We start from the raw sequence: 24712 nt of genomic DNA, 5'->3' as shown, positions 1-24712 counted from the left end.
GCTTTTGGTAGCCATCCACAAGCTTCTGGCAAGCTTCTGATTGAATTTTTGACCACTACTCTTGACAAAATTGGCGCAATTCAGCTAAATGTGTTGATTTTCTGACATGGACTTGTTTCTTCAGCATTGTCCACACGTTTAAGTCAGGACTTTGGAAAGGCCATTCTAAAACCTTAATTCTAGCTTGATTTAGCCATTCTTTTACCACTTTTGACATGTGTTTGGGGTCATTGTCCTGTTGGAACACCCAACTACACCCAAGACCCAACCTCTGGGCTGATGATTTTAGGTTGTCCAGAAGAATTTGGAGGTAATCCTCCTTTTGTCCTTGTTCCATTTACTCTCTGTAAAGCACCAGTTCCATTGGCAGCAAAACAGGCCCAGAGCATAATACTACCACCACCATGCTTGACGGTAGGAATAGTGTTCATGGGATTAAAGGCCTCACCTTTTCTTTTCCAAACCTATTGCTGGGTATTTTAGCCAAACAGCTCAATTTTCGTTTCATCCGACATCACATGGACAAAGATAAGACCTTCTGGAGGAAAGTTCAGTCCAGCTCTTGCATCCTGACCCCTGATATAGAGTCGAGAGCACTAGCCAATGGGCTGCTTGACGGTAGACATGGTGTTCCTGGGATTAAAGGTTGTCCTCCAAACATATTGCTAGGTATTGTGGCCAAACAGCTCAATTTTCGTTTCATCCGACATCACATGGACAAAGATAAGACCTTCTGGAGGAAAGTTCAGTCCAGCTCTTGCATCCTGACCCCTGATATAGAGTCGAGAGCACTAGCCAATGGGCTGCTTGACGGTAGACATGGTGTTCCTGGGATTAAAGGTTGTCCTCCAAACATATTGCTAGGTATTGTGGCCAAACAGCTCAATTTTCGTTTCATCCGACATCACATGGACAAAGATAAGACCTTCCTGAGGAAAGTTCAGTCCAGCCTTTGCATCCTGACCCCTGATATAGAGTCGAGAGCACTAGCCAATGGGCTGCTTGACGGTAGACATGGTGTTCCTGGGATTAAAGGTGGTCCTCCAAACATATTGCTGGGTATTGTTGCCAAACAGCTCAATTTTCGTTTCATCCGACATCACATGGACAAAGATAAGACCTTCCTGAGGAAAGTTCAGTCCAGCCTTTGCATCCTGACCCCTGATATAGAGTCGAGAGCACTAGCCAATGGGCTGCTTGACGGTAGACATGGTGTTCCTGGGATTAAAGGTGGTCCTCCAAACATATTGCTGGGTATTGTTGCCAAACAGCTCAATTTTTGTTTCATCCGACATCACATGGACAAAGATAAGACCTTCTGGAGGAAAGTTCAGTCCAGCCTTTGCATCCTGACCCCTGATATAGAGTCGAGAGTGCTAGCCAACGGGCTAAAAGCGCGGCTCTTCAGGCGTCGGGGAGCGACGGTTTACCAGCGCACGGCCCCACTAGCCGGCAGCCGTCACATCAACGTGCACAGGGATGACTAACGCACATAAACAGGCGCTCCATGTTGAAAAGCACACCTGCCCTGTCAATAGCTCTGCATTCAAAGCACCCCCTGGGTGACATCACGTGATATTGATTTTAAAAAAAAAGTGTGTAAGGGGTGGTGTCACAGGCTACAAAAAAATTGAAGAAGAAAAAAAATAAAGGCCATGTGTTCCCTGAATGGACAACGGGGGCTCGCACTGAACCACAATTGGCAGCATTGTGCAAAGTGATGATGAAGGAGCAACATGCAACATGCAAACGTGTGCATTGTGACGCACTGCTGGCTGATGCTACAGGCGTCTTCTACAACCATCTGTTTCACAATGCAAATATTAGCTATATGTGTCTCTATGTGGGCTCAGACAACAACCAATGCATCGTCACTGGAAGATGCATTTTACCAAAACCGCGGCAAGAATCATCATAATAAACAAACAAACAAAATGTGCGTGTCTTACCTGCGCCGTGAGCCAAATCGATCCCCGGTTCTGTGAGTATATTCGGGTCACTTTGAGATCTGCCTCGCTGCAGACAGCCGTCTAGTCCATCCGATGTGGCCATGGGTGGACAGCGCAGGAATCCTGTAGCCGGATCAAATATTGAGAAGCCAAAAACCCGAGGCGGGCAAGGTCAGGAAGAGCAAAAGCAGCGAGCGACTGCAGATTTAATTTGCTCCGACAACAGCGGCTTGGAGCGTCTACGGTACTAAGGATCCATGGCTGGGCAAAAAAAAAAAAAAAAATTGGAAGTGCATGCGTGTGCGCGCGCATGTGCGGCTGCAGGAGCGTGTGGTGGGGGTGATGATGATGATGATGATGATGATGATGTGCCCCCGATGATGCCCGTCTCTGTCCGTCTAAGCATTGGCCATTTAAAGAAGACTGTTGCATTTACGCGGATCATTAAAAAGACGCTCTAAAAAATAGCATCGCACAACACCAGGCATGGTTGTGAAGAACCGTCAATATATTCGGCAATTTTAGCAACATGTCATTGTATTTAACCATCAAATGTGTCGAGGTTATACTTCTTTTTTGTGAATTATAGAAATATCATGATTTTCTTTAAAACAAAGTCGTGGTGGGGGTTAAGCTATGTGGAATTATTTTTACAATGAGATAAAAGACTGTAAAAATATATTCCAATTGAAAAAAATATATAAAGACAGAACAATAAGATCATATGGACAGCCATAAGTGTTTACATTTTGCTTAATATTTATTATTTTACTTGTTTTTTTGTCTGGTTTTGTATTTGTTTTGTATCATCCCGTGAGGTGTATATTACTTTTTTTGTTCGGTTTGTACTTCATGAAGTTCTGCACTTGTGTTTTTTTTTGTTTGTTTGTTTTCATCATACTTGCCAACCTTGAGACCTCCGATTTCGGGAGGTGGGGGGTGGGGGCGTGGTCGGGGGTGGGGCAGGGCGTGGTTGAGGGCGTGGTTAAGAGGGGAGGAGTATATTGACAGCTAGAATTCACCAAGTCAAGTGTTTCATATATATATATATATATATATATATATATATATTTATCCATCCATCCATTTGCTACCGCTTATTCCCTTTGGGGTGGCGGGGGGCGCTGGAGCCTATTTCAGCTACAATCGGGCGGAAGGCGGAGTACACCCTGGACAAGTCGCTACCTCATCGCAGGGCCAACACAGATAGACAGACAACATTCACACTCACATCCACACACTAGGGCCAATTTAGTGTTGCCAATCAACTTATCCCCAGGTGCATGTCTTTGGAAGTGGGAGGAAGCCGGAGTACCCGGAGGGAACCCACGCAGTCACGGGGAGGACATGCAAACTCCACACAGAAAGATCCCGAGCCCGGGATTGAACCCAAGACTACTCAGGACCTTCGTATTGTGAGGCAGATGCACTAACCCCTCTGCCACCGTGAAGCCCATATATATATATACATTTATTTATATCTCTACATCCTGAAAATATGCAAACAAAACTGTGTTTAGATAATTGATACTTCAAACTTGCATAAATAAATATTAAGGAATATAACATAACTTGGCTTCTGAGAGCTTCAAAATGTAATAATGAATAAAATGCTAAAGTTGTTGATAAACAAGCAATTTTAATTATTTTAAAATTTTAATGATTAAATATGGTCATTTTAAATGAATTATTATGATAATTTAAAATTAATTATTTCAAATATGTTTATTTTAATGTATAATTCTAATGCCTGGATGTAATAAGGAGTCAGAAAAAATACAATTAATTTTGATGTTTTTAGCAAAATATAGTAAAAATGTATTTTGTTTTTTGTTTTTTTTAAATTAATAAATATATGTATTTGTAGGTAAGATAAACATAATAATACAATTTATCTCTAGTTTGGATGATTTATTTCTTGTCACCCAGTTGCCCTCCCGTCTGAAAAAAGGCTGTCCTCACTCAGGTCCGCATGGAGCTGGAGGGGGCGTGGCCTCCAGCTCCGGCTGAAAATCGGGAGATTTTCGGGAGAATATTTGTGCCGGGAGGTTTTCGGGAGAGGCGCTGAATTTTGGGAGTCTCCCGGAAAATTCGGCAAGTGTGGTTTTCATTATATTTGGATATATTTGTTTGGTTTGTATGCTATCCATTGAATAAGACTATGTATTATGTTGAAGGGGGCAGGAAAATATACGAATTTTCTTCATCCTGCTCCTTCTCAGGCATTGGTGTGTAAATAAATGTGTGTTTAGTTTCTGAGGTTTAATTGTCTATCGATCAAAGACGCACATCAATGAAGGAGATAAATAAAAAAATGAAGTTAAATGAAAATGAAAAACAAAGTCATCACGTGATGGCATGCACAAGCAAGCCCATTGGCCGAGTCGTCATGTGACGTCAAACGCGGAAGTCGAATGCCGTCGTCCCTATCCGCGCAGTGGAGAGAAACAAAAATGGCAGCTCACCGGCGTGGTGGCGCGGTTTCTTTGTTTATACTGATTATTTTGTCGACCTTTGTCGTCGCGCACAGTCAGGACTCGACTTCGAAGCACGGTCGACACACGAGTGAGGCGGAAACTCCACGGAAAGCGCAAGAAACGGCCGAAGGAGGGGCCTGGGAAGCGACCGACGTTGAGGAAGATGCTGCTCCTGACAACCGAGAGCCTCCTGCCCCTGTCAGTGAGCTCCCCGGAGCCGGACACCTGCGGAAGGATGATTTTCAAGAGGAGCTGGTTCTCAGACCTCTGCAGTCGGGTGATATTTACGCCAGCTTCCAGTTCCGTACGCTATGGGAAACGGACTTCATGAAAGGAAATAAAGGCAAGCTAACCGTTAGCCATAATGTTGCAGCCATGACTATCCATGTTTGCTCACCTCTTAAATACTTATAACAGCAACACCGAATGTATTATACATGTAGGGCTCGCCGATATGGCCTTTTATTAATATCTCGATAGTTTTAGGCCATGTAACGATACACGATATATATCCCGATATTTTGCCTTAGCCTTGAATGACCACTTGATGCATATAATCACACCAGTATGATGATTCTATGTGTCTACATTAAAACATTCTTCTTCATACTGCATTAATACATGCTCATTTTAAAGGGGAACATTATCACAATTTCAGAATTGTTGAAACCATTAAAAATCAGTTCCCAGTCGCTTATTATATTTTTCGAAGTTTTTTTCAAAATTTTACCCATCACGCAATATCCCTAAAAAAAAGCTTCAAAGTGCCTGATTTTAACCACCCGTCCATTTTCCTGTGACGTCACATAGTGAAGTCAACACAAACAAACATGGCGGAAAGAACAGCAAGCTATAGCGACATTAGCTCGGATTCAGACTCGGATTTCAGCGGCTTAAGCGATTCGACAGATTACGAATGTATTGAAACGGATGGTTGTAGTGTGGAGGCAGGTAGCGAAAATGAAATTGAAGAAGAAACTGAAGCTATTGAGCCATATCGGTTTGAACCGTATGCAAGCGAAACCGACGAAAACGACACGACAGCCAGCGACACGGGAGAAAGCGAGGAAGAATTCGGCGATCGCCTTCTAACCAACGATTGGTATGTGTTTGTTTGGCATTAAAGGAAACTAACAACTATGAACTAGGTTTACAGCAGATGAAATACATTTGGCAACAACATGCACTTTGAGAGTGCAGACAGCCCAATTTTCATCAATTAATATATTCTGTAGACATACCCTCATGTCAGCAGGCCAGGGAAGCTAGGGTCGATATTCTTCTCTTGATCATCTTCGGGACGGTGTGAGCCAAGACATCCAGGGGGTTTAGCTCGCTCGTCTGCGGGAACAAACTGCCGCCATTGCTTGCCGTGCTAGCGAGGTCCTTTGTCCCTGAATTGCTCACACACTACGGCAGATTCAATGGGGGTCTGGCGGCAGATTTCTTTGACTTTATCGTTGGAAATGCATCTGCTTTGAGTGTCGCAGGATATCCACACATTCTTGCCATCTCTGTCGTAGCATAGCTTTCGTCGGTAAAGTGTGCGGAACAAACGTCCAATTTCTTGCCACTTTCGCATCTTTGGGCCACTGGTGCAACTTGAATCCGTCCCTGTTCGTGTTGTTACACCCTCCGACAACACACCGACGAGGCATGATGTCTCCAAGGTACGGAAAACAGTCGAAAAAACGGAAAATAACAGAGCTGATTTGACTCGGTGTTTGAGAAAATGGCGGATTGCTTCCTGATGCGACGTCACATTGTGACGTCATCGCTCCGAGAGCGAATATTAGAAAGGCGTTTAATTCGCCAAAATTCACCCATTTAGAGTTCGGAAATCGGTTAAAAAAATATATGGTCTTTTTTCTGCAACATCAAGGTATATATTGACGCTTACATAGGTCTGGTGATAATGTTCCCCTTTAAACTTTCATGCAGAGAGGGAAATCACAACTAAGTCAATTTACCAAAATTGTATTTATTAAACAGTTATTAAAACATCTAAAGCAGGCCTGGGCAATTATTTTGACTCGGGGGCCAAATTTAGAGGAAAAAAAGGTGTCTGGGGGCCGGTATATCTATTTTTAGAAACACTTATACAAAACCTCACAATAATGTTTGATTGAACGCTAAAACATTGTGACAGACCGCCTTAAAAAACGGAATGGAATTAAAAAAATTTTTTACTGAATGAGACACCCAGAATGTACATGAAATCAAAGAATGTGGGATTTATAATATTAACTTTGAACGATAAAACACTGAATATTGACAACGTATGAACGTCACACCCTCTCTCGATTGATATGTTTTACAATCTAGCAAAAGGCAACAAAAATGCAACAAACAGAATGAACGTGAAGGGTAAAAAAAAAACCACACCTACAATCTGATATCACTCAGCTTTACAACTTTGTTGTAAAAATCTTCTTCCGCGTCTGTCCCTGACACCCGCATTTCAGGCTGGCCGCCCTGGAAACACTCTGTGGAAACACTCCCCACCCACACTGCTTGGTGCCTCGTCTGAGCTGCTGTGACTAAGATGACCATAGTAACTAGTATATCATGCAAAAGCGCAGATTCCAACCATTGAAAGACTTACGGTCATTTGAAAACATCGCTGCACATCATAATGGCAGCTACAGTTTTCATCTTAAAGATCTAAAAAAATTATTTGGGAATGTCCGGCGGGCCAGATTGAAAAGCTCAACAAGCCCCATGCGACCCCCGGGCCTTAATTTGCCCAGATCTGCTCTAAAGGTTTAGTGGCCACATGCGTGGACAGCACCTTTTAGCCCCTATTTCCAAAAGTGTGTACACCAGGGGTCAGGGCAGGTTGCTTGGGCATTTTGTTGGTGTGGCACCGGCCGGAGATGTTGACATGCAGAGTTTCAAGCACTCTTCATTCTCTAGCGGGTGATTTTTGAAGTTATGCTACAAATTAGTAGTGCTGCTACTTTGTGTAGCAACGTTTTGCCGCATACTTGACATATTACGGTTGTGTGTTCGACATCTTCCCGCTTGAAGCCAAACCACCACCAGACGATGGACCCCGTGCTGTTTTTCTTGGGAATTAATTATTCTTCCTCCATTTGTTACCAGATTGGCACCTTCTCGCTCTCGTATTACCACTCGCAAGGCTCTGCTTGCACCACCTCCCACTGCTAACTTTACCCATGCTGCTACCTCTCTGCTCGGCGAGGCCGTATGACATTGCACGCGCGACATTATGTGACGTATGTGCACTTGTTTTATGTATACGTATACTCGAATACTCACGATATAGTCATTTTCTACATCGCACAGAGACAAACTCGCGATATATCGAGTATATTCAATATATTGCCCAGTCCTATATACATGTATCATATTGAAATTGTACATTAGCATATTTGTACTAGTACATATAACATACTCACATACTAATATTAAGATCATTGGGTACAACTTATCAAGTCAAAGTCATCTTTTATTGTCAATGTTCAACATGTGCTTGACATACAGGAACATTGAAAAAAACGCTTCCTCTCAACCATGATATAAGCTAACTGTAAAATAGTTTTGCTATATCCATCCAGCCATTTTCTTCCGCTTATCCGGGGTTGGGTCGAGGGGGCAGCAACCTAAGCAGAGAAGCCCAGACTTCCCTTTCCCCAGCCACTTCGTCCAGCTCTTCCCGGGGGATCCAGAGGCGTTCCCAGTCCAGCCAGGAGACATAGTCTTCCCAAGGAGTCCTGGGTCTTCCCCCGTGGCCTCCTGCCGGTCGGACGTGCCCTAAACACCTCCCTAAGGAGGCGTTCCATCCAACCATTTTCTACCGCTTGTCTCTCTTTGGGTCGCGGGGGGTACATACATAATATTAATTCAATATAATAAATAAAAAAATATAAATATTAATTTCCCCCGGGGAGTAAACAAGTATTTCTGATTCTGACAAAGGATACAATACAATAAAAATACAGATAGTGTTGGCGCTAGCAATTTTCAAAAGGGGGTCCGAGGGACCCCATCAAGTCATAAAAATGGGGTCCCACAGTACATTTTTGGGGTCCCACTTTTTTGTAACCGTTTTGAAAACAAATGATAAATGTATGCATTATCCTGTTATATCTCACATTCTTTATTGTGTTTTGGAAAAAGGTTGTCATAAACGCTACTTAATTCATTAAAAAATAATACAAAAGAAAACACATTTTTATGCATATGTAAATGTATTCAGTTATAAACATTCATTCAGTTTCTTCTTTCCTTCTTGGATCTAAACTTTACCGCTGCCGGGTTTTTTTTTCTATATTTTTATTTAATTTGTTGTAGGTGTGTTTATTTCAGTATACAAGTGTAAACATTATTGCTTCCCATGAAATTATGATAGTCATGTGCCAGGGGCAGGGCATACATGCTTATGACAAATTTAATTGATTATTCTCACCTGTACGTAGATCATCAGTCCTTTAAAAAACGCCACATCTACACTTTCATGGCAAATAATGCCAACAAACTTAGAATTTTGCAAGTTAGTTTCAATGTCATTTAATACAGTAGCACTCAATGCCTCTAGAATTTCATCTCTGGCTTCATGATGGCCATAAGCTGTGTGTTCCCCTTTAAGAATGGCATTATGTGGAGTGAGTGGGCAAGTTAGGACAGGGAGCGCTAGCATGTTCAGGAGTGTTAATAGCATGGTGGATGTCCGCTTGGCTTTGTGGAAAACATAAATAAAGAGTTGTAACAAATCGACAGCCTCGTCATTCCAACAACCAAAGAGCGGAATTGTAGGGACCCAAATTGGAGGGTGTTTCTTGGTGCCTGGTGAGGCTGGATCTTTGAAAATCAGTGCACCTGGCCGTAAAAGTGTTGTTTTTCTTAGCCCCGTTTACATGGCGTGCAAAACATCTCTCCATCTTCATAAAGTGGCTCCTGAAGCCCCTTTTCCTTGAAGCTTCGCTTCTTGGGATTATTGCTCGCCATGACGAAAACAATAACACCCGGAAGTCCTAATACCGGAAATGCAGTATTTATGATCAATAAAACTTTCGTTGAATCAAAATGTAAGAAATATTACCGGAAAGTGCATTACTTTGAAGTCGACCAATAATTAATGATTTGACCTGGCAAATATAAACAAAACAAAACAAAACAGTGGCGGAAAGCGATAATCAGTAAAAAAAAAAAAAAAAAAAAAAAAATCTGCGCCCTGGACCTCTGGAATTTCGCGTCCTGTCTGATTTCAAAGGGTGAAAAGACACAAAAATGCCGTTAACGCCAACACTGAGATATCCAAAAATTACAGGCAAATAAAGAAAATATGCATTTTAAAAGAACATGTGCATTTAGAAAAAAAACAAAGCAACCACAAATGCACAAGGACGAGCAAGATGTGCATCTCAAAACAGCAGCAGCAGCAACAACATCTAATGTGCGTGGTCTTGGATTTTGCAAAATATATATATAAGCTATTCAAGTGTCCGCCCTGAGATTGGTAAGACGTGAGTTCAAACCCCAGCCAAGTCATACCAAAGACTATAAAAATGGGACCCATTACCTCCCTGCTTGGCACTCAGCATCAAGGGTTGGAATCGGTGGTTAGAACACCAAAATGATTTCCGCCACCGCTGCTGCTCACTGCTTCCCTCACCTCCCAGGGGGTGTGGGTGACGTGGAGGGGTTTGGGGCGCGGGGGTTAGGTTTGGTTGATATCAGCACTTCAGTCATCAACGATTATATCATCTGAGAAGTGGACATTGTAACAGTGTAGGTCTGACTTCGTAGGATATGTACAGCGAGCACTGAACATAGTGAGCTCAGAAAGCATAAGAACAAGTATATATGTTTAATTATTTACATTTGATTATTTACAATCCAAGGAAGGTGGGATGTGGTGGGGGGAGGGTGTTAGTCTAGGGTTGTAGTTGCCTGGAGGTGGTCTTTTAGTGCAGTTTTGAAGGAGGATAGAGATGGACTTTCTTGTACACCTGTTACACTGCGATAGGACAATAAGCTGTACTGACTGAAAAACATAAACAATCATATGACGGTATCTGTAAAGTATTAGGCCACATGTCCTGTTTTGTCGGTACACAGCTGAGGGCGTGTGCAGTTTAGATGTAATAACACGCATGATGCATGGATTGGGTAAGCAATCCATTTATGTCGAAATAGCTTGTCTCCAAGTTGCACATTTATAGTGTCGTCGCTTTCACCTCACTCTCCCGGCTTCCGTCTGCTCCAACATCTTACTCTCTTCTTCATGCTCGCGTCTATAAGCAGTAGTTTATCCTCAGTATATTTAGCTTAAAAAAGTATAAGGTTGTGAATTCTCATTTGTCCAAAAATAGTCAACTTTGTTGTCTGTTACCAAATCCGCCATATTTAGAACACAGGCTTGTGTTTGATTCCGGAAGTAGGAACAAACAGTTGTTGGTAGAAGTCAGACATGCGCTGCTACAGAAACAGAAATCAAAGTGTGGAAGAAATCAGTCCCGGAAATGATTAAAATGATCGAAATACGATAAATAATTAACATATTACATATTGTCATTAACGTGTCTGTTACTACATTATATATAGACTTGCAGTGTGTGTATAAAACATTGCTGGAGGGTTTTGAAGGTTACAACAGTGACTCCCATTAGCTACATCTATCGAACGTTTTTATCATCTTTAAAATCCTAAAAAAAAAAAGACATGTGTTCTTGTCTCTCATAACATTTGTGAACAATAGGCAAAATTCCCCCTTTCAAGAAGGACAGGAGGATTCACCCCCGTCTTTTCATCCCGCTATGGCACAATTTTCCGCAGCTGCTAAAATCAATGGAAAGCGTAAAATCTCTGAAAGCCCGTAAATATGCGTACACATGGCGGTTATCTACTCAACAAAACTTACCGACTTAGTTTTCATTTATGGTTTGGTTAATTTACTAATCGAATATCAGCTGAAGCCTAGTTCAGCATCCAGAGCTGAGGAGAAGGCCTGGGGGAAGAAGAGAAACGAGACATTCAGCTTATTGACAGCTGATACAACTATTCGTTGGTCTGGTGAAGCTGGCTCAGCGGTCTCGGTACTGTGTTATAAATGGTTGGGATCACTCACAATGCTGAATGCTTTGCGGGTGAGGCGGGTGTTGTAGATGTTCAGCAGGGGTGGGATGCCAATGATTGTTCCTGCTGTGTTCACTATGCTTTGCACGGTCTTGCGGTTGTGGGCTGTACAGTTCCCATACCACATAGTGATGCAGCTGGTCAAAATACTCTTGATGGTGCTCCTGCAGAAAGAGCACATTACGGGAGGTTGGTTCTCGCCTTCTTTAGCTTGTGGATGTAGTAGAGTCATTGCTGTCTCTTCTTGGCCCGTGATGCAGTATTTTTTTTTTACCAGGAGAGGTGCTCACTTATGTGCACACCCAGAAAGGTAGTGCTGCTCTCTCTCTCTCCACATCAGAGCCGTTGATAGTGAGCGGTGGTTTTGCTTGTGGCCTTTTCGAAAGTCCACAACACTGTTTTTGGTCTTGCTCACCTTTATTAGGAGATTGTCGTCTCTGCACCACATAGTCAGATGCCTGACCTCTATCCTGTAGTTTGCCTCAACATTGTTAGATATGAGACCCACTACAGTTGTATCGTCTGCAAATTTAATAATCTTGATTGTTGCTGAAAGGCCTACTGAAACCCACTACTACCGACCACGCAGTCTGATAGTTTATATATCAATGATGAAATCTTAACATTGCAACACATGCCAATACGGCCGGGTTAACTTATAAAGTGCAATTTTAAATTTCCTGCGAAACTTCCGGTTGAAAACGTCTAGGTATGATGACGTATGCGCGTGACGTCGATGGCTGAAATGGAAGTATTGGTACGCCATTATATCCAATACAAAAAGCTCAGTTTTCATCGCAAAATTCCACAGTATTCTGGACATCTGTGTTGGTGAATCTTTTGCAATTTGTTTAATGAACAATGGAGACTGCAAAGAAGAAAGCTGTAGATGCGATCGGTGTATTAGCGTCTGGCTACAGCAACACAACCAGGAGGACTTTGACTTGGATAGCAGACGCGCTATCCGACGCTAGCCGCCGACCGCATCGATGATCGAGTGAAGTCCTTCGTCGCTCCGTCGATCGCTGGAACGCAGGTGAGCTTCGGTGTTGATGAGCAGATGAGGGTTGGCGTAGGTGGAGAGCTAATGTTTTTATCATAGCTCTGTCGAGGTCCGTAGCTAAGTTAGATTCAATGGCGTCGTTAGCAACAGCATTGTTAAGCTTCGCCAGGCTGGAAAGAATTAACCGTGTAGTTACAGCTCCATGGTTTACTAGTATTGTTGATTTTCTGTCTATCCTTCCAGTCAGGGGTTTATTTATTTTGTTTCTATCTGCAGTTAAGCCCGATGCTATCACGTTAGCTCCGTAGCTAAAGTGCTTCACCGATGTATTGTCGTGGAGATAAAAGTCACTGTGAATGTCCATTTCGCGTTCTCGACTCTCATTTTCAAGAGGATATAGTATCCGAGGTGGTTTAAAATACAAATCCGTGATCCACAATAGAAAAAGAAGAGAGTGTGGAATCCAATGAGCCCTTGTACCTAAGTTACGGTCAGAGCGAAAAAAGATGCGTCCTGCGCTGCAGTCTAATCCTTCACTCTCACGTTCCTCATCCACAATCTTTCATCCTGGCTCAAATTAATGGGGTAATCGTCGCTTTCTCTGTCCCAATCGCTCTCGCTGCTGGTGTAAACAATGGGGAAATGTGAGGAGAATTTCAACTTGTGACGTCACGCTACTTTCGGTACAATCAAGGCTTTTTTTTATCAGCGACCAAAAGTTGCGAACTTTATCGACGTTGTTCTATACTAAATCCTTTCAGCAAAAATATGGCAATATCGCGAAATGATCAAGTATGACACATAGAATGGATCTGCTATCCCCGTTTAAATACAACTATTTCATTTCAGTAGGCCTTGAAGGTTGTTGTGCAGTCATGGGGTGAAGAGCAGGGGACTGAGCACACATCCTTGAGGGCCCTGTGCTTGTTGCCGACCTGTACTGCTTGTGGCCTCTTTTACTGAGAAAGTCTATCAGCCAATTACAGAGGAATGTGTTGAGGTCCAGTCCCTCCAGTTTCATGATCAATTGTTGTGGTACGATGGTTTTGAATGCTGAGCTGAAGTCTTTGAACAGCATTCTAACATAAGAGTTATTGGTGTCATGGGTGGAGAAGAGAACATATTCCATCCTTTGTGGAGCGTTTTGCTCAGTATGCAAACTAAAAGGGGTCTAGCTTTGTGAGAAGAAAGGTCTTAATATGGCGTAGCCTTTCAAAACATTTCATGAAGATGGGTGTTAATGTGACAGGGCGGGGCGATCGATAGTGATTGAAGCAGGATGGAGAGGACTTATTTGGCACAGGTATGATGGTGGTAACCTTGAAGCATGCAGGAACAACAGCCTGTTCGAGAGAGATGTTGAAGATGTCAGTGAAGAAATTGTTGTGCTCTTCTGAAAAGTCCTTTAGCACAAGACCAAGAATGTTGTCTGGGCCTACAGCCTTGCGGGTGTCAATGGTGGAGAGTGTTTTTTTCTGGTGTAAACAATGGGGAAATGTGAGGAGAATTTCAACTTGTGACGTCACGCTACTTTCGGTACAATCAAGGCTTTTTTTTATCAGCGACCAAAAGTTGCGAACTTTATCGACGTTGTTCTATACTAAATCCTTTCAGCAAAAATATGGCAATATCGCGAAATGATCAAGTATGACACATAGAATGGATCTGCTATCCCCGTTTAAATACAACTATTTCATTTCAGTAGGCCTTGAAGGTTGTTGTGCAGTCATGGGGGGAAGAGCAGGGGACTGAGCACACATCCTTGAGGGCCCTGTGCTTGTTGCCGACCTGTACTGCTTGTGGCCTCTTTTACTGAGAAAGTCTATCAGCCAATTACAGAGGAATGTGTTGAGGTCCAGTCCCTCCAGTTTCATGATCAATTGTTGTGGTACGATGGTTTTGAATGCTGAGCTGAAGTCTTTGAACAGCATTCTAACATAAGAGTTATTGGTGTCATGGGTGGAGAAGAGAACATATTCCATCCTTTGTGGAGCGTTTTGCTCAGTATGCAAACTAAAAGGGGTCTAGCTTTGTGAGAAGAAAGGTCTTAATATGGCGTAGCCTTTCAAAACATTTCATGAAGATGGGTGTTAATGTGACAGGGCGGGGCGATCGATAGTGATTGAAGCAGGATGGAGAGGACTTATTTGGCACAGGTATGATGGTGGTAACCTTGAAGCATGCAGGAACAACAGCCTGTTCGAGAGAGATGTTGAAGATGTCAGTGAAGAAATTGTTGTGCTCTTCTGAAAAGTCCTTTAGCACAAGACCAAGAATGTTGTCTGGGCCTACAGCCTTGCGGGTGTCAATGGTGGAGAGTGTTTTTTTCATGTTGGCTGCAGACAGGCACAAACTTGTGTATAATTGCAAGTCATAGCCTACTAAATTGTTAGTATTCTGTCACGTCTTTCCTAAACTTTTTTGTTATTTTTTTCTTCACAGTGTCCCACTACCGGCTTTTCCCTAAATCTCTGGGCCAGGTTATCTCCAAATTCTCAGTGCGTGAGCTCCACATCTCCTTCACACAAGGGTACTGGAGGACCATGCAGTGGGGGCAGCCTTATGTGCCGTCTCCCCCTGGAGCTGAGCTCTGGGTCTGGTTCCAGGACTCTGTGACAGAGTAAGTGCCATTATGTTCACTTGCTGTGTTTACTTTGGCATTTTTTTGGCCAAACAAAAATGTATACTGTTGTTTTCTGGATTGTTTTAGTGTGGATGGCACGTGGACTGAACTGACAAATGTTTTGTCAGGGATCTTTTGCGCCTCGTTGAACTTCATTGACTCCACCAACAGTGTTCAGCCCAGCGCCTCCTTTAAACCGCTTGGGATAGGCAACGGTACAGTACAAAACACACCAGTTCAAGTTTACCTTTGTTAAATGTACCATGGCAAACCAGATATTGGAAACATCTTTTTAGTTGGCTGCTAATTTAACGTTCTTTTGTTTCCGTTAAAGTGACCGACCACCATTTTCTTCGCTACGCCACCCTTCCACGTGAGATTGTTTGCACCGAAAATTTGACACCCTGGAAGAAACTTCTGCCATGTGGCTCAAAGGTGTTTGTTCAATAACATATTCTACTGCTCAACCGTCATCCTGTGCTGTAACACTCATCTGTTTCCCGATGTTGACACTTTGCTCCCATAGGCCGGTCTTGCTGTCCTGTTGACGTCTCAGAAACTCTTCCACAGCAGTTTTCATTCTGAGGCAGTGCACATCCGGCCGGTGTGTCAGGACACGCAGTGCACAGCTACGTCCTGGGAGCTGAGACAGACCCTGAATGTTGTCTTTGACCTCCACACCTCTGGACAGGGCAAACAAGGCAAGCGTCCCAGCTAGGGTTGCACGTCATAGACGACACATGATACAAATGTGACCGACGATAGAGCTTTTAATACTCTCATAATGCAATTGATGAAAAGTTCTAGCTGTGTACAAATTTGACAGCGACAAGCAAAGGCCTCATCATTGCAATGTAGCGTACTCACTAGCGAGCTACTCTAGCGGCTAATGTTTCCCTACAGTGCGAAGCTGCTTCTATATCACTAGTCATCGCTCCTATGACGGTAAATAAAAACGTTTTTTAAAAGTAGCATTATCACTACAGGATTAGAAGAAAAGGAATAGCTAATCATGCACATCATAGGAAGATTTAAAAAATGCATAGCTCACCGCTAAGCTAGAGCTCTTGAATGTAAACAGGTGTGGGTGGCTCGAAACATATGTCAACAGAAATTATATTAAGTATGGTGTCAGTATATGGTCGATACAGCAATTATTAGATCAATGGACTGGACTCTCACATTATTAACCGTATCCACTCGGCATCCATTGCACCGATCACCCAGGATCCCCCACATCTGCAGTCCGGTCAGATTACAGTTGTTAAAATAAATGATCCTGAAAATTTTAAGTATGAACATTGTTATGACCAATACTGCCCCTGTAACTACTTGGTATTGGATCAATACCCAAATTTGTAGTATCGCCCAAAACTAATGTAAAGTATTCAAATAACAGAAGAATACCGTAAGTGTTTATTAAATTTTTACGGAAGTGTAGCTAGAACCATGTTACAACAGAAAGTAACCATCTAACGACAGTAAATTAGAAACTGCATTATAGTTTTGAGAAAATATTACATAATATGTTATCGCAAATGTCAGCAGTTAAATTAGGAAGCTTTGAGGCCCACTTTGAAATGTTGCTATTCTCATTTATATGCCCAATAATTTGTTGTGATTAATATTGTTATTGCAAGAGGCTGCAATATCTATGGACCTATTTTTGCGTATTTGGGATTTGCGTAAATACCGGAAAATTTCAATCAAACCTTGGAGGCATTGTGCAGATATTTATAAAATAATCTTGCCTTCTTTCATACTTCCTCCAAACGAGGCGTTTGAAATGTTCCCAATGTGGGACATGTTTCCGAGTTGTGACGTCAGCAGATATCTACATACAGTATGTGATAGAAATTTACCCAAAGTGCTTTGCGTGAGTCTGCCATTGTAGTTTGACGCAGTAGTCAAGAAGTTCCTTTTTTTTCTATCCTCTTGTTGTAGGGTAGACTGGCTCGTACATTTACATGCATCTTCTGCTGTTTCCATTTCTAATACAAAGTAGTGTATAGTTTGAACTTATACCTGTCAGTGGACTCCATATGGAAGCTCTAAAAACTATAACATGGCTGACGGGATAAAGACACTGTCGAAGTGGAGGCACGTAAATAACACCGCCCACAAAAGATGGTCTTTAAAACATAATCTTTGCAACATTTTGACCAAATAACCACCATTAGATGTTATGTAGACCAGAGGTCCCCAACTTTTTTTGCAACACGGACCAGTTTAATGTAAGGATTATTTTCACGGACCGGCTTTCCACGTGTGGCAGATAAATAAAGCAAAAATAAATGCATGAAAAATAGAACTCACTATAACGATGAATTAGTGGAAGCCCTGGGCTTGTTTCTTTGCAGTTAGATCTTTAATGGTATATTCTACCATCAACCTGCTGGGGACTGCAGATGGCTACAATTGATCACATTTATATTTTATATGTTCATTAATGTGCATTGTATCATGTCTGTGGGCTTTGTACCGAGGATGTCGTTGTGGCTTGTGCAGCCCTTTGAGACACTTGTGATTTAGGGCTATATAAATAAAGATTGATTGATTGATTGATGTCAAAAAGTCATAACACATATAAAGAGTGGTGACTTCCTATGAGAAGTTTTATTGTTTATCTATAAACAAGCTTATTGGTGTGTTTAGTGGGACAGGTGAAAGTTAAGTCCGAGAAAATGCTGTTGTTTATAAATTATTTAATGTTTCTGTGCGGCCCGATAGCAATTGCGTCACGGACCGGTGGTTGGCGACCTGATTTAGACCACAAAGAATTGTTTTAATGTAGAAAAAAAATCATAATATGACCCCCTTAAAGGTTTTTCTATGAGCAGCAGAAGGAAGCTAACATGCTCTCTCCCACAGAATGGTCTCTCTTTAAGATGTTCGCCCGCACCCTCACAGAAGCTTGTCCTCTGGCTTCCTCCAGTAAAATTTACGTTGACGTGTCCGACACCGCTGAGGTTTGATTGGCACACTACATTTCCAAATCCCATTCTCGCATTTTTTTGAGTACCGGTAATTTGTCATTTTGCAGGGAGAGCAGTTTGAGCTGACTCCAGCTACTCCTCTGCTCAGCCAGGGGGTGGTGTTGGGGGATAGACGCACCTTCTCTGTCTATGACCTGACACAAGAAAGCACCTTTGGCTCAGCACGCTCCCTCAACTTGCTTATTCGCTGGATATCTAGTGAGGGTGAGTCACAATTAGGGACCGGTTCCTAATTGGGTCAGGCCAAGAGAACCATTAAGATTCTGGACAAATAATACAGCTATCTGTATTTTTTTTTTATTCAGCTGGCCATCACAATTATGACACGCTGTCACATTCACTTCAGGTGCCACTGCTACGCTTAAAAAAAGACATGGATAGGATATGATAATCAGCTTGGAATAATCACAAATAAGGAAGCAACATCACTAAATGTTTGTGACACAACAATATTTCCCCGCTTCATCAACCATCCTAACGATCCAGTAAGCCACAGGCAAATAATAATCCACTCAAAAAAGTGAAAAATGTAAACAATATAATAATCCATTAAGTTGCTGTGAAGCAAGATGGCATCTGCTGACAGGTCTCTAAGCGCCGTCTGACCCCACTACATGGCGCAGTGTTTGCGTAGCATCAAAACACACCTTATTTAGATTTACACCCAGTGAACAGGGTCATTGATTATATTGATTTATATTATATATTTTTATATGATGTATAACGTAAAAGGTCTGTGCTCTGCACACAAATGCCAAACACAAATATTTCCAGCTCACTGTAATTGTAATTACAAAATTATGACACCATAACTGAATTGCACCTTTTACTGCAAACATAGTTGAATTGTTTAAGACTTAAAAAGCAGGTGGTAGTAAAGACTTCCCTGCTGTGAGATTCTGCATCATGTTAGTGGTGTAGAACCTCTTGTGCTAGTAAAAATGGTCATAAAAATGCATTTTTTAACATCTTTATTTACACATAGATGAATACCGGTATCGATAAGGAATATCGATATTGGTATTTGTAAAATCCAAATTAAATACATCCTTAGTCACAATAGTAGCTGGATGCATGAAGGAGGAAATACGCAACTCGATGCCATTTTCGTTTCACTCTTACTGTCAGACAGGGTTCGTACGGTCATGAAAAACCTGGAAATGTCATGGATTTTTAGAATGCAATTTCCAAGCCCTAGAAAAGTTATAGAAAATAATATTTTTTCAGACGTTTTTGGAAAAGTCATCAAAACATATCTTACATGTCATTAATCCAAACAAAATTGGCGCGTCATATTGAAATGTAAATTGCGATAGACCGTCGGAATAATTCGATGGTATATTCAAGTGTACTGTGTGCAAGCGCCTGCAAACTGCATACACACCCACCAGCTAGTTACTTCTGCTAGTAAAGTAACGGTGCTGAAAAAATGCCAGTAAATTGCAGCAGCTTTAATAATACATGGCTTTTTAAGGATAAATACGAATTGTGGTTGTTAAAAGACACTGACCCAAAACGTGCTAAATGCTAACTGCTGTAAAACATTTGACATTTCGAAGATGGAGAAGGCAGCACTTGAAGGGCAAAAAGCATGAAACTGTAGCCACAGTTGCTAACAGCTTAATATTCAAAGTTAAGTTTATATCTGATTGTGTGAGGACAGCCAGCAACACTACTACAGTTTCCATAGCAACAAAGCAGAGAACCTTGGACGCTTCTGCAAAAAATGAAGTCTTCAAAGCCGCGATACTGTGGGCACTAAAATGCGTGAATTCTTACAACTCCTTCAAGTCATCCAAGGAGCAAGCCGTCTTTTCGCCATCATGTTCCTGGACAGCCAGTTTGCAGCAAAATGTACCTGCGGTGAGAACAAGTGCGCCTATGTCTGTGCTTTTGGGGTTGCTCTGCACCTTAAAATTCCTCTACTGTCATTAGAGTTCTAACAAACAACATGTAGTGCTGTTTGACAAAATCCTAAACCACCATTTGTCCACTAATTGGATCTATATGTGAGGCTATGGGATGAAGTAGAAGTTAAGACTAAATTTGTTGGAACTGAAATATGACAATATGTATCTTTAGTGTACCTGTCTATTGTATTTGATCTATTTTACAGAGGCACCATGTGTTTCAGATGTAAACCTAATTTTACTTAGAGAAGGATTCAAGGACTTCTATTATAATCATACCAGCACACATAAGATGGCACAAAATGTAGTAACGGAGGTTCCAGATTTAGCCCAATGAGCACCACAACAACAATAGCATGTTCATAATAATGCTGTATTAGTCTCATGATAATTAGTTTTGTGGTCCTATTAAGATAAAATAAAAAATATGTTGGTCATGAAAATGTTAAAAAGGTTTTGGGGAAGTCGTACAGAATGTACAAACTCTTTGTCAACACACCTAAAGTCTGTTCCCCCCTGCCCCCAATCTTCAGGTCAAATGCTGCGTCCCCTGCTCCATGCAGAGCGTTATGTGGCAGGTTATGGACTGCAGACGGGAGAGATCCACACGCTGATATACAACAACCACCCATACAGGTCATTCCCTGTGCTGCTGCTGGACTCGGTGCCCTGGTACCTTCGTCTTTACATCCACACCCTCACCGTTACCAGCAAGGGCAAGACTAACAGCCCCAGTAAGTAAAGAGCAAAATGAGAATCTGTGCTCAAATAGTGCTCACAAGTGTGATGTATTAGAGGTTAGAACTTGTGTAAAATAAATATGTTAGTGGCAAAATATAACTTAGTTTTAGGATCTCCTAAATTAGATTTCCTAAGCTTAACCAATGGTTGTGTGAAAACTGCATTAAAGGATGGTTTTCAGGGAAAGGCCAGTTTCCAACAAGCATTAACTTCAAACTGTCCTCATGTTTTCAATTGGGAATTACCAGTCAAGTCATTTAGTCGTTTCATTTACCCAGATTCAGAGAATAAGCTTTGCTGTATATTGCACGTGACAAATATAGAATATTTTTCTACTTTTATACGACATCGTAGGCTTTACTATTCCAATCTGTTGCGTGCTCAACTGAGCGGACTTTTACTATTTGGTGGAAACACCATTGTTAAATTTCAGTGTGAAAGGTTACATTGTTGTGTCTCCATACAAGTACTTCTATTGCCCACTAGAGGGAGACCTTCAGCAATGTTTTTTTGCAGGAAAATAATTAGGGGTGTCAAATGATTGTGTTAATTGCAATTAACTAACTATCATTATTATGTCATATTTGGCATGCTGTGTTTTTGAATTGCGTACATTTTTTAACCTTATCGCCAATTTGTCTCTGTATGCCTGCGAGTAGTCTCGCCCTCTTCTTGTGCTTGACTGAGAGCAACAAAGATAACATGTACCGTAGCCACGGTGAAAAGGAGGTGTCACTCTGTCACAAGACTGATGTTAGTGGCTTTAAATAGTGGGGATATGATGAATTAGTGTAAAGTATTCTAAATAATGTTAAAGACGTATCATGAGTATTTTTAAGGTTTGTATACGCTTGAATGGTGTCTTGTTAGCGTAGAGTAGATGCTTTTTTTCATTTATTGATTACATTAACTACGAAGAAATGGCGTCACTTGTGTTTTGAACCACATTAAGGAACACATCAATGAATCAATATAGCGATATATTACACGTACAATGATGTGTACATTATATTTAAAATTATAGCACACTTGCATGGAGGAAAATGTTTTAATCGGCAGTGTGTTTAATAAGGCGCATGCTCGTGTGTCTGTCGCTTAATAAGGTTTGAAAAATGAGATGTTACATAATATAATGTACGTGTAGGAGACATTCAGGAAAGCCAACATTTCCTCCGATCCTGTTTTATAAAGCTTAACATGTAATTGTGACATATAAATATTTGTTAAATCTGTTCTTTTAAACCATTATTGGTAACATGCCAGTACAGTGATTGATAGGCATGTTTTATTTTATATTATCTGAAGCAAATGAAAGGTAACGGGTTCAACATTCAATACAAAAAGTTTTATGTTTTTCAATGTATTCGACACTTTATATTGACTTGATGTTTTATTTTAGTACAACAGCCCTGTTAAGTATGTTAAAAACAACAAATGACTTTAAAAAGCTAAAAAAAAATTCTTAAATGTCTATCTTCATAGTAACGTAATAAGTTTAAATGAAATACCTCCAGTTGAGGACTTTTCTCAGCATGTTTTAAGTGACATTAAAAAAGAGATGAATTCATTACAGATTCTAATTAATTAGTCATTCATTTTGTTTAGTTGCTTGACAGCACAAATAATATCATGGAGTTAATAATGTAAATATATTTTAGCAGTGTTATACTTGGAGTAAACTTTTGCATCTATCCTGTCCATCCTCAAATCACTTAACGGCCAGTGTGAATGTGTAGCACTGCACCTACACTTTTTTTGACTTTTCTCTATTGTAGGTTATTCTTAAACAATATTATTTAACACAATAATGTCATATTGTATATTATTTTGTTTAAAAGGCTAATTAATGTGGCATCACTACTGCAATGATGCTTTACTTGACTCCTCTTCTTCCAGGTTATACCCACTACGAGCCATCCAAGGACCGAGTGAGACCTCATCTGCTGGAGATGCTGGTCCAGCTTCCTCCCAACTCTGTCACTGAAGTCACTGTGCAGTTTGAGAGAGCTCTGCTCAAGTGGACCGAGTACACCCCGGATGCCAATCATGGCTTCTATGTCGGGTTCGTCACGTTTTGTTTTCGCGTTGGGACTTAATTCTAAGGACGATTGTTCTTAAATCTGACAAAATTATTTCTTATAGGTCATCAGTCGTCAGTTCTCTTGTTCCAAGCATTGTTGCCACGGATCAGAATGCCACTCAGGAGCGCCCCCTTTTCAGCAGTTTGTAAGTAACTTGTAGTTTTGAAAACCCTTTGGGATAAAAGTGCTGTCTTCTATTTTCAGTATCATATGTGTTGCTGTCTCTCTTCAGTTTCCCCAGCAAAGAGGAGTTAGGCTACTTTGTACGTATCTACACAGAACCTCTGCTGGTCAACTTGCCTACTCCTGACTTCAGCATGCCTTACAACGTCATCTGCCTGACCTGCACAGTAGTGGCAGTGGGCTATGGATCCCTCTACAACCTTCTCACACGTACTTTTCAGATAGAAGAGCCCAGGCCAGGACTGGCTAAACGGATCGCCAATGTCATCCGTAAGATGAGGGGAGTGCCGCCGCTTTGAGGTGTGACATCGCTCTACTGTTCCTTCAGTCAAATCCACTGGTGAATATGCCACATTCAGGGAAGAACTGAGTCAAAGTTTTTTTCTTTTATGTTTGGATCATGCAGGATTGATAAATCAATGGCATGCAAATGCAGATTTACATTTGGATGAAAGACACTCTGCAGGTGAAGAAGTGTGTGAGCAAATTGTCTTCGAGGTCTTATAGACCAGAGAGAGGACACGTGAGTGTTTACAAACATGGCACTAGTGAACGATCTGCGCTTTTTTTGTCAGTTGTTTTCGTTTGTCTCATCAGCGTGTATTTATTGGTAGTTATGAACATACTCCAGATGATCAAATGTTCTGTTTGCACTGTTTGTGAATGCATTTGTACTAAGGCCTTAATTATTAATGACAGCAGGAATCTTGTGTTTGTCAAAGTCTCCCATTTGTTTTCACTGGGAATGAAGGCGACGGAATGAATTCATGGTACGGGAAGACCAAAAGAGGGTGCTAGACTGCCTGCGGCCTGCCAGGTTAAAGAAATGTTATGGTAGTATTTATACACATTTTATACTTGCACTTCATGAGGTACACCTGCAGAATTGTATTTATTGCGTTAAGAAATTAATACCTTCATGGAAGTGTCACTCAAATTGCAGCATTACATTTTTTGTAAAGGCATCAATACTGATACAACGCTAGGTTTGGATCATGCAGGTGTAACTAATGAAGTGAACTGTTAAGGTCAACAAACATGATTTTATTTGCTAGTTTTTTTCACCACCCCTTTTTAACTTGTGGGCAACTTGTAATCATGTGTAATGTTTATACTACTTTATCTTATTACTGCTCTGGATCCAAGCATACAGTGCATCTTGTTTGTTAGTGTTTGACTGGTTCTATTTTTCCTCACTTGTATGTTCAGTGCAGTGTCAAGATTGATTCCATATCTAAAGTAAACAAAAGGGAGGTGTGTTAGAACTGTCACCACACAAATGAGTTGTTACTTTGTTATCCTGTACCAAAAACATTACTGTATGTCATGCATTTCTGCCCACTTTATATGCAAATTGGTTTTATAATAAACAAAATACCTTGTTCTAATAACTGAGGGGAAGAACATCTAAAGTTCATCCGTGTTCGAACTAAAGCCCTTCCCACTCAGTGCCCTCATTCATGCTCTACTGTACAAACAAACTTTCAATGGAGCAGACAAACACTGAGGTCTCTGTATCCAAAGCCAAGCTTCTCAAACCTGAACACTGGGTCACCGCGGGGAACAAACAAAATAAAAACTGCATTCCACGTGAGTGATGTACGATGGCGTGAGCTCAGCTACAAACAGTTTAAAGCCAGAGAATAAG

At 41.3% G+C, this 24712-nt stretch overlaps 2 protein-coding genes across 3 annotated transcripts in view; one reads left to right on the top strand and one right to left on the bottom strand.

The window, feature by feature from the left end:
- phactr3a (phosphatase and actin regulator 3a) overlaps window positions 1-2201 on the bottom strand; it is a 69970-nt gene extending 67769 nt beyond the window's left edge. For both annotated transcript variants that reach the window (XM_061976446.1, XM_061976437.2), the window contains exon 1: window positions 1950-2201. In XM_061976446.1, the coding sequence (XP_061832430.1) occupies window positions 1950-2052 (103 nt within the window). In that variant the 5' untranslated portion in view covers window positions 2053-2201. The remainder of the gene's footprint in view (window positions 1-1949) is intronic.
- A 2147-nt stretch (window positions 2202-4348) lies between these two features.
- On the top strand, window positions 4349-24455 carry pigt (phosphatidylinositol glycan anchor biosynthesis, class T). Its single transcript, XM_061976315.1, has 12 exons — window positions 4349-4769; window positions 14973-15150; window positions 15241-15368; window positions 15488-15588; window positions 15680-15854; window positions 18025-18122; window positions 18197-18353; window positions 20593-20793; window positions 22697-22862; window positions 22943-23026; window positions 23114-23364; window positions 23471-24455. Exons 1-11 carry the CDS (start codon window positions 4364-4366, stop codon window positions 23361-23363), a joined length of 1944 nt encoding a protein of 647 aa, XP_061832299.1. The 5' UTR covers window positions 4349-4363; the 3' UTR covers window position 23364; window positions 23471-24455.
- Window positions 24456-24712: the final 257 nt, after the last annotated feature.

Source organism: Nerophis lumbriciformis, linkage group LG01, assembly GCF_033978685.3.
Source record: "Nerophis lumbriciformis linkage group LG01, RoL_Nlum_v2.1, whole genome shotgun sequence".
Classification (NCBI taxonomy): Eukaryota; Metazoa; Chordata; class Actinopteri; order Syngnathiformes; family Syngnathidae; genus Nerophis; species Nerophis lumbriciformis.
The sequence above is the reverse complement of the archived record's forward strand: the minus strand, read 5'-3'. Positions and strand labels throughout refer to the sequence as shown.

Coding starts and splice junctions, on each gene's coding strand:
- pigt (XM_061976315.1), top strand. CDS start 4,364: ATGCCGTCGTCCCTATCCGCGCAGTGGAGAGAAACAAAAATGGCAGCT. Junction 4,770..14,972: donor CTTCATGAAAGGAAATAAAG/GCAAGCTAACCG, acceptor TTTTCTTCACAG/TGTCCCACTACCGGCTTTTC. Junction 15,589..15,679: donor TTCTGCCATGTGGCTCAAAG/GTGTTTGTTCAA, acceptor TTGCTCCCATAG/GCCGGTCTTGCTGTCCTGTT.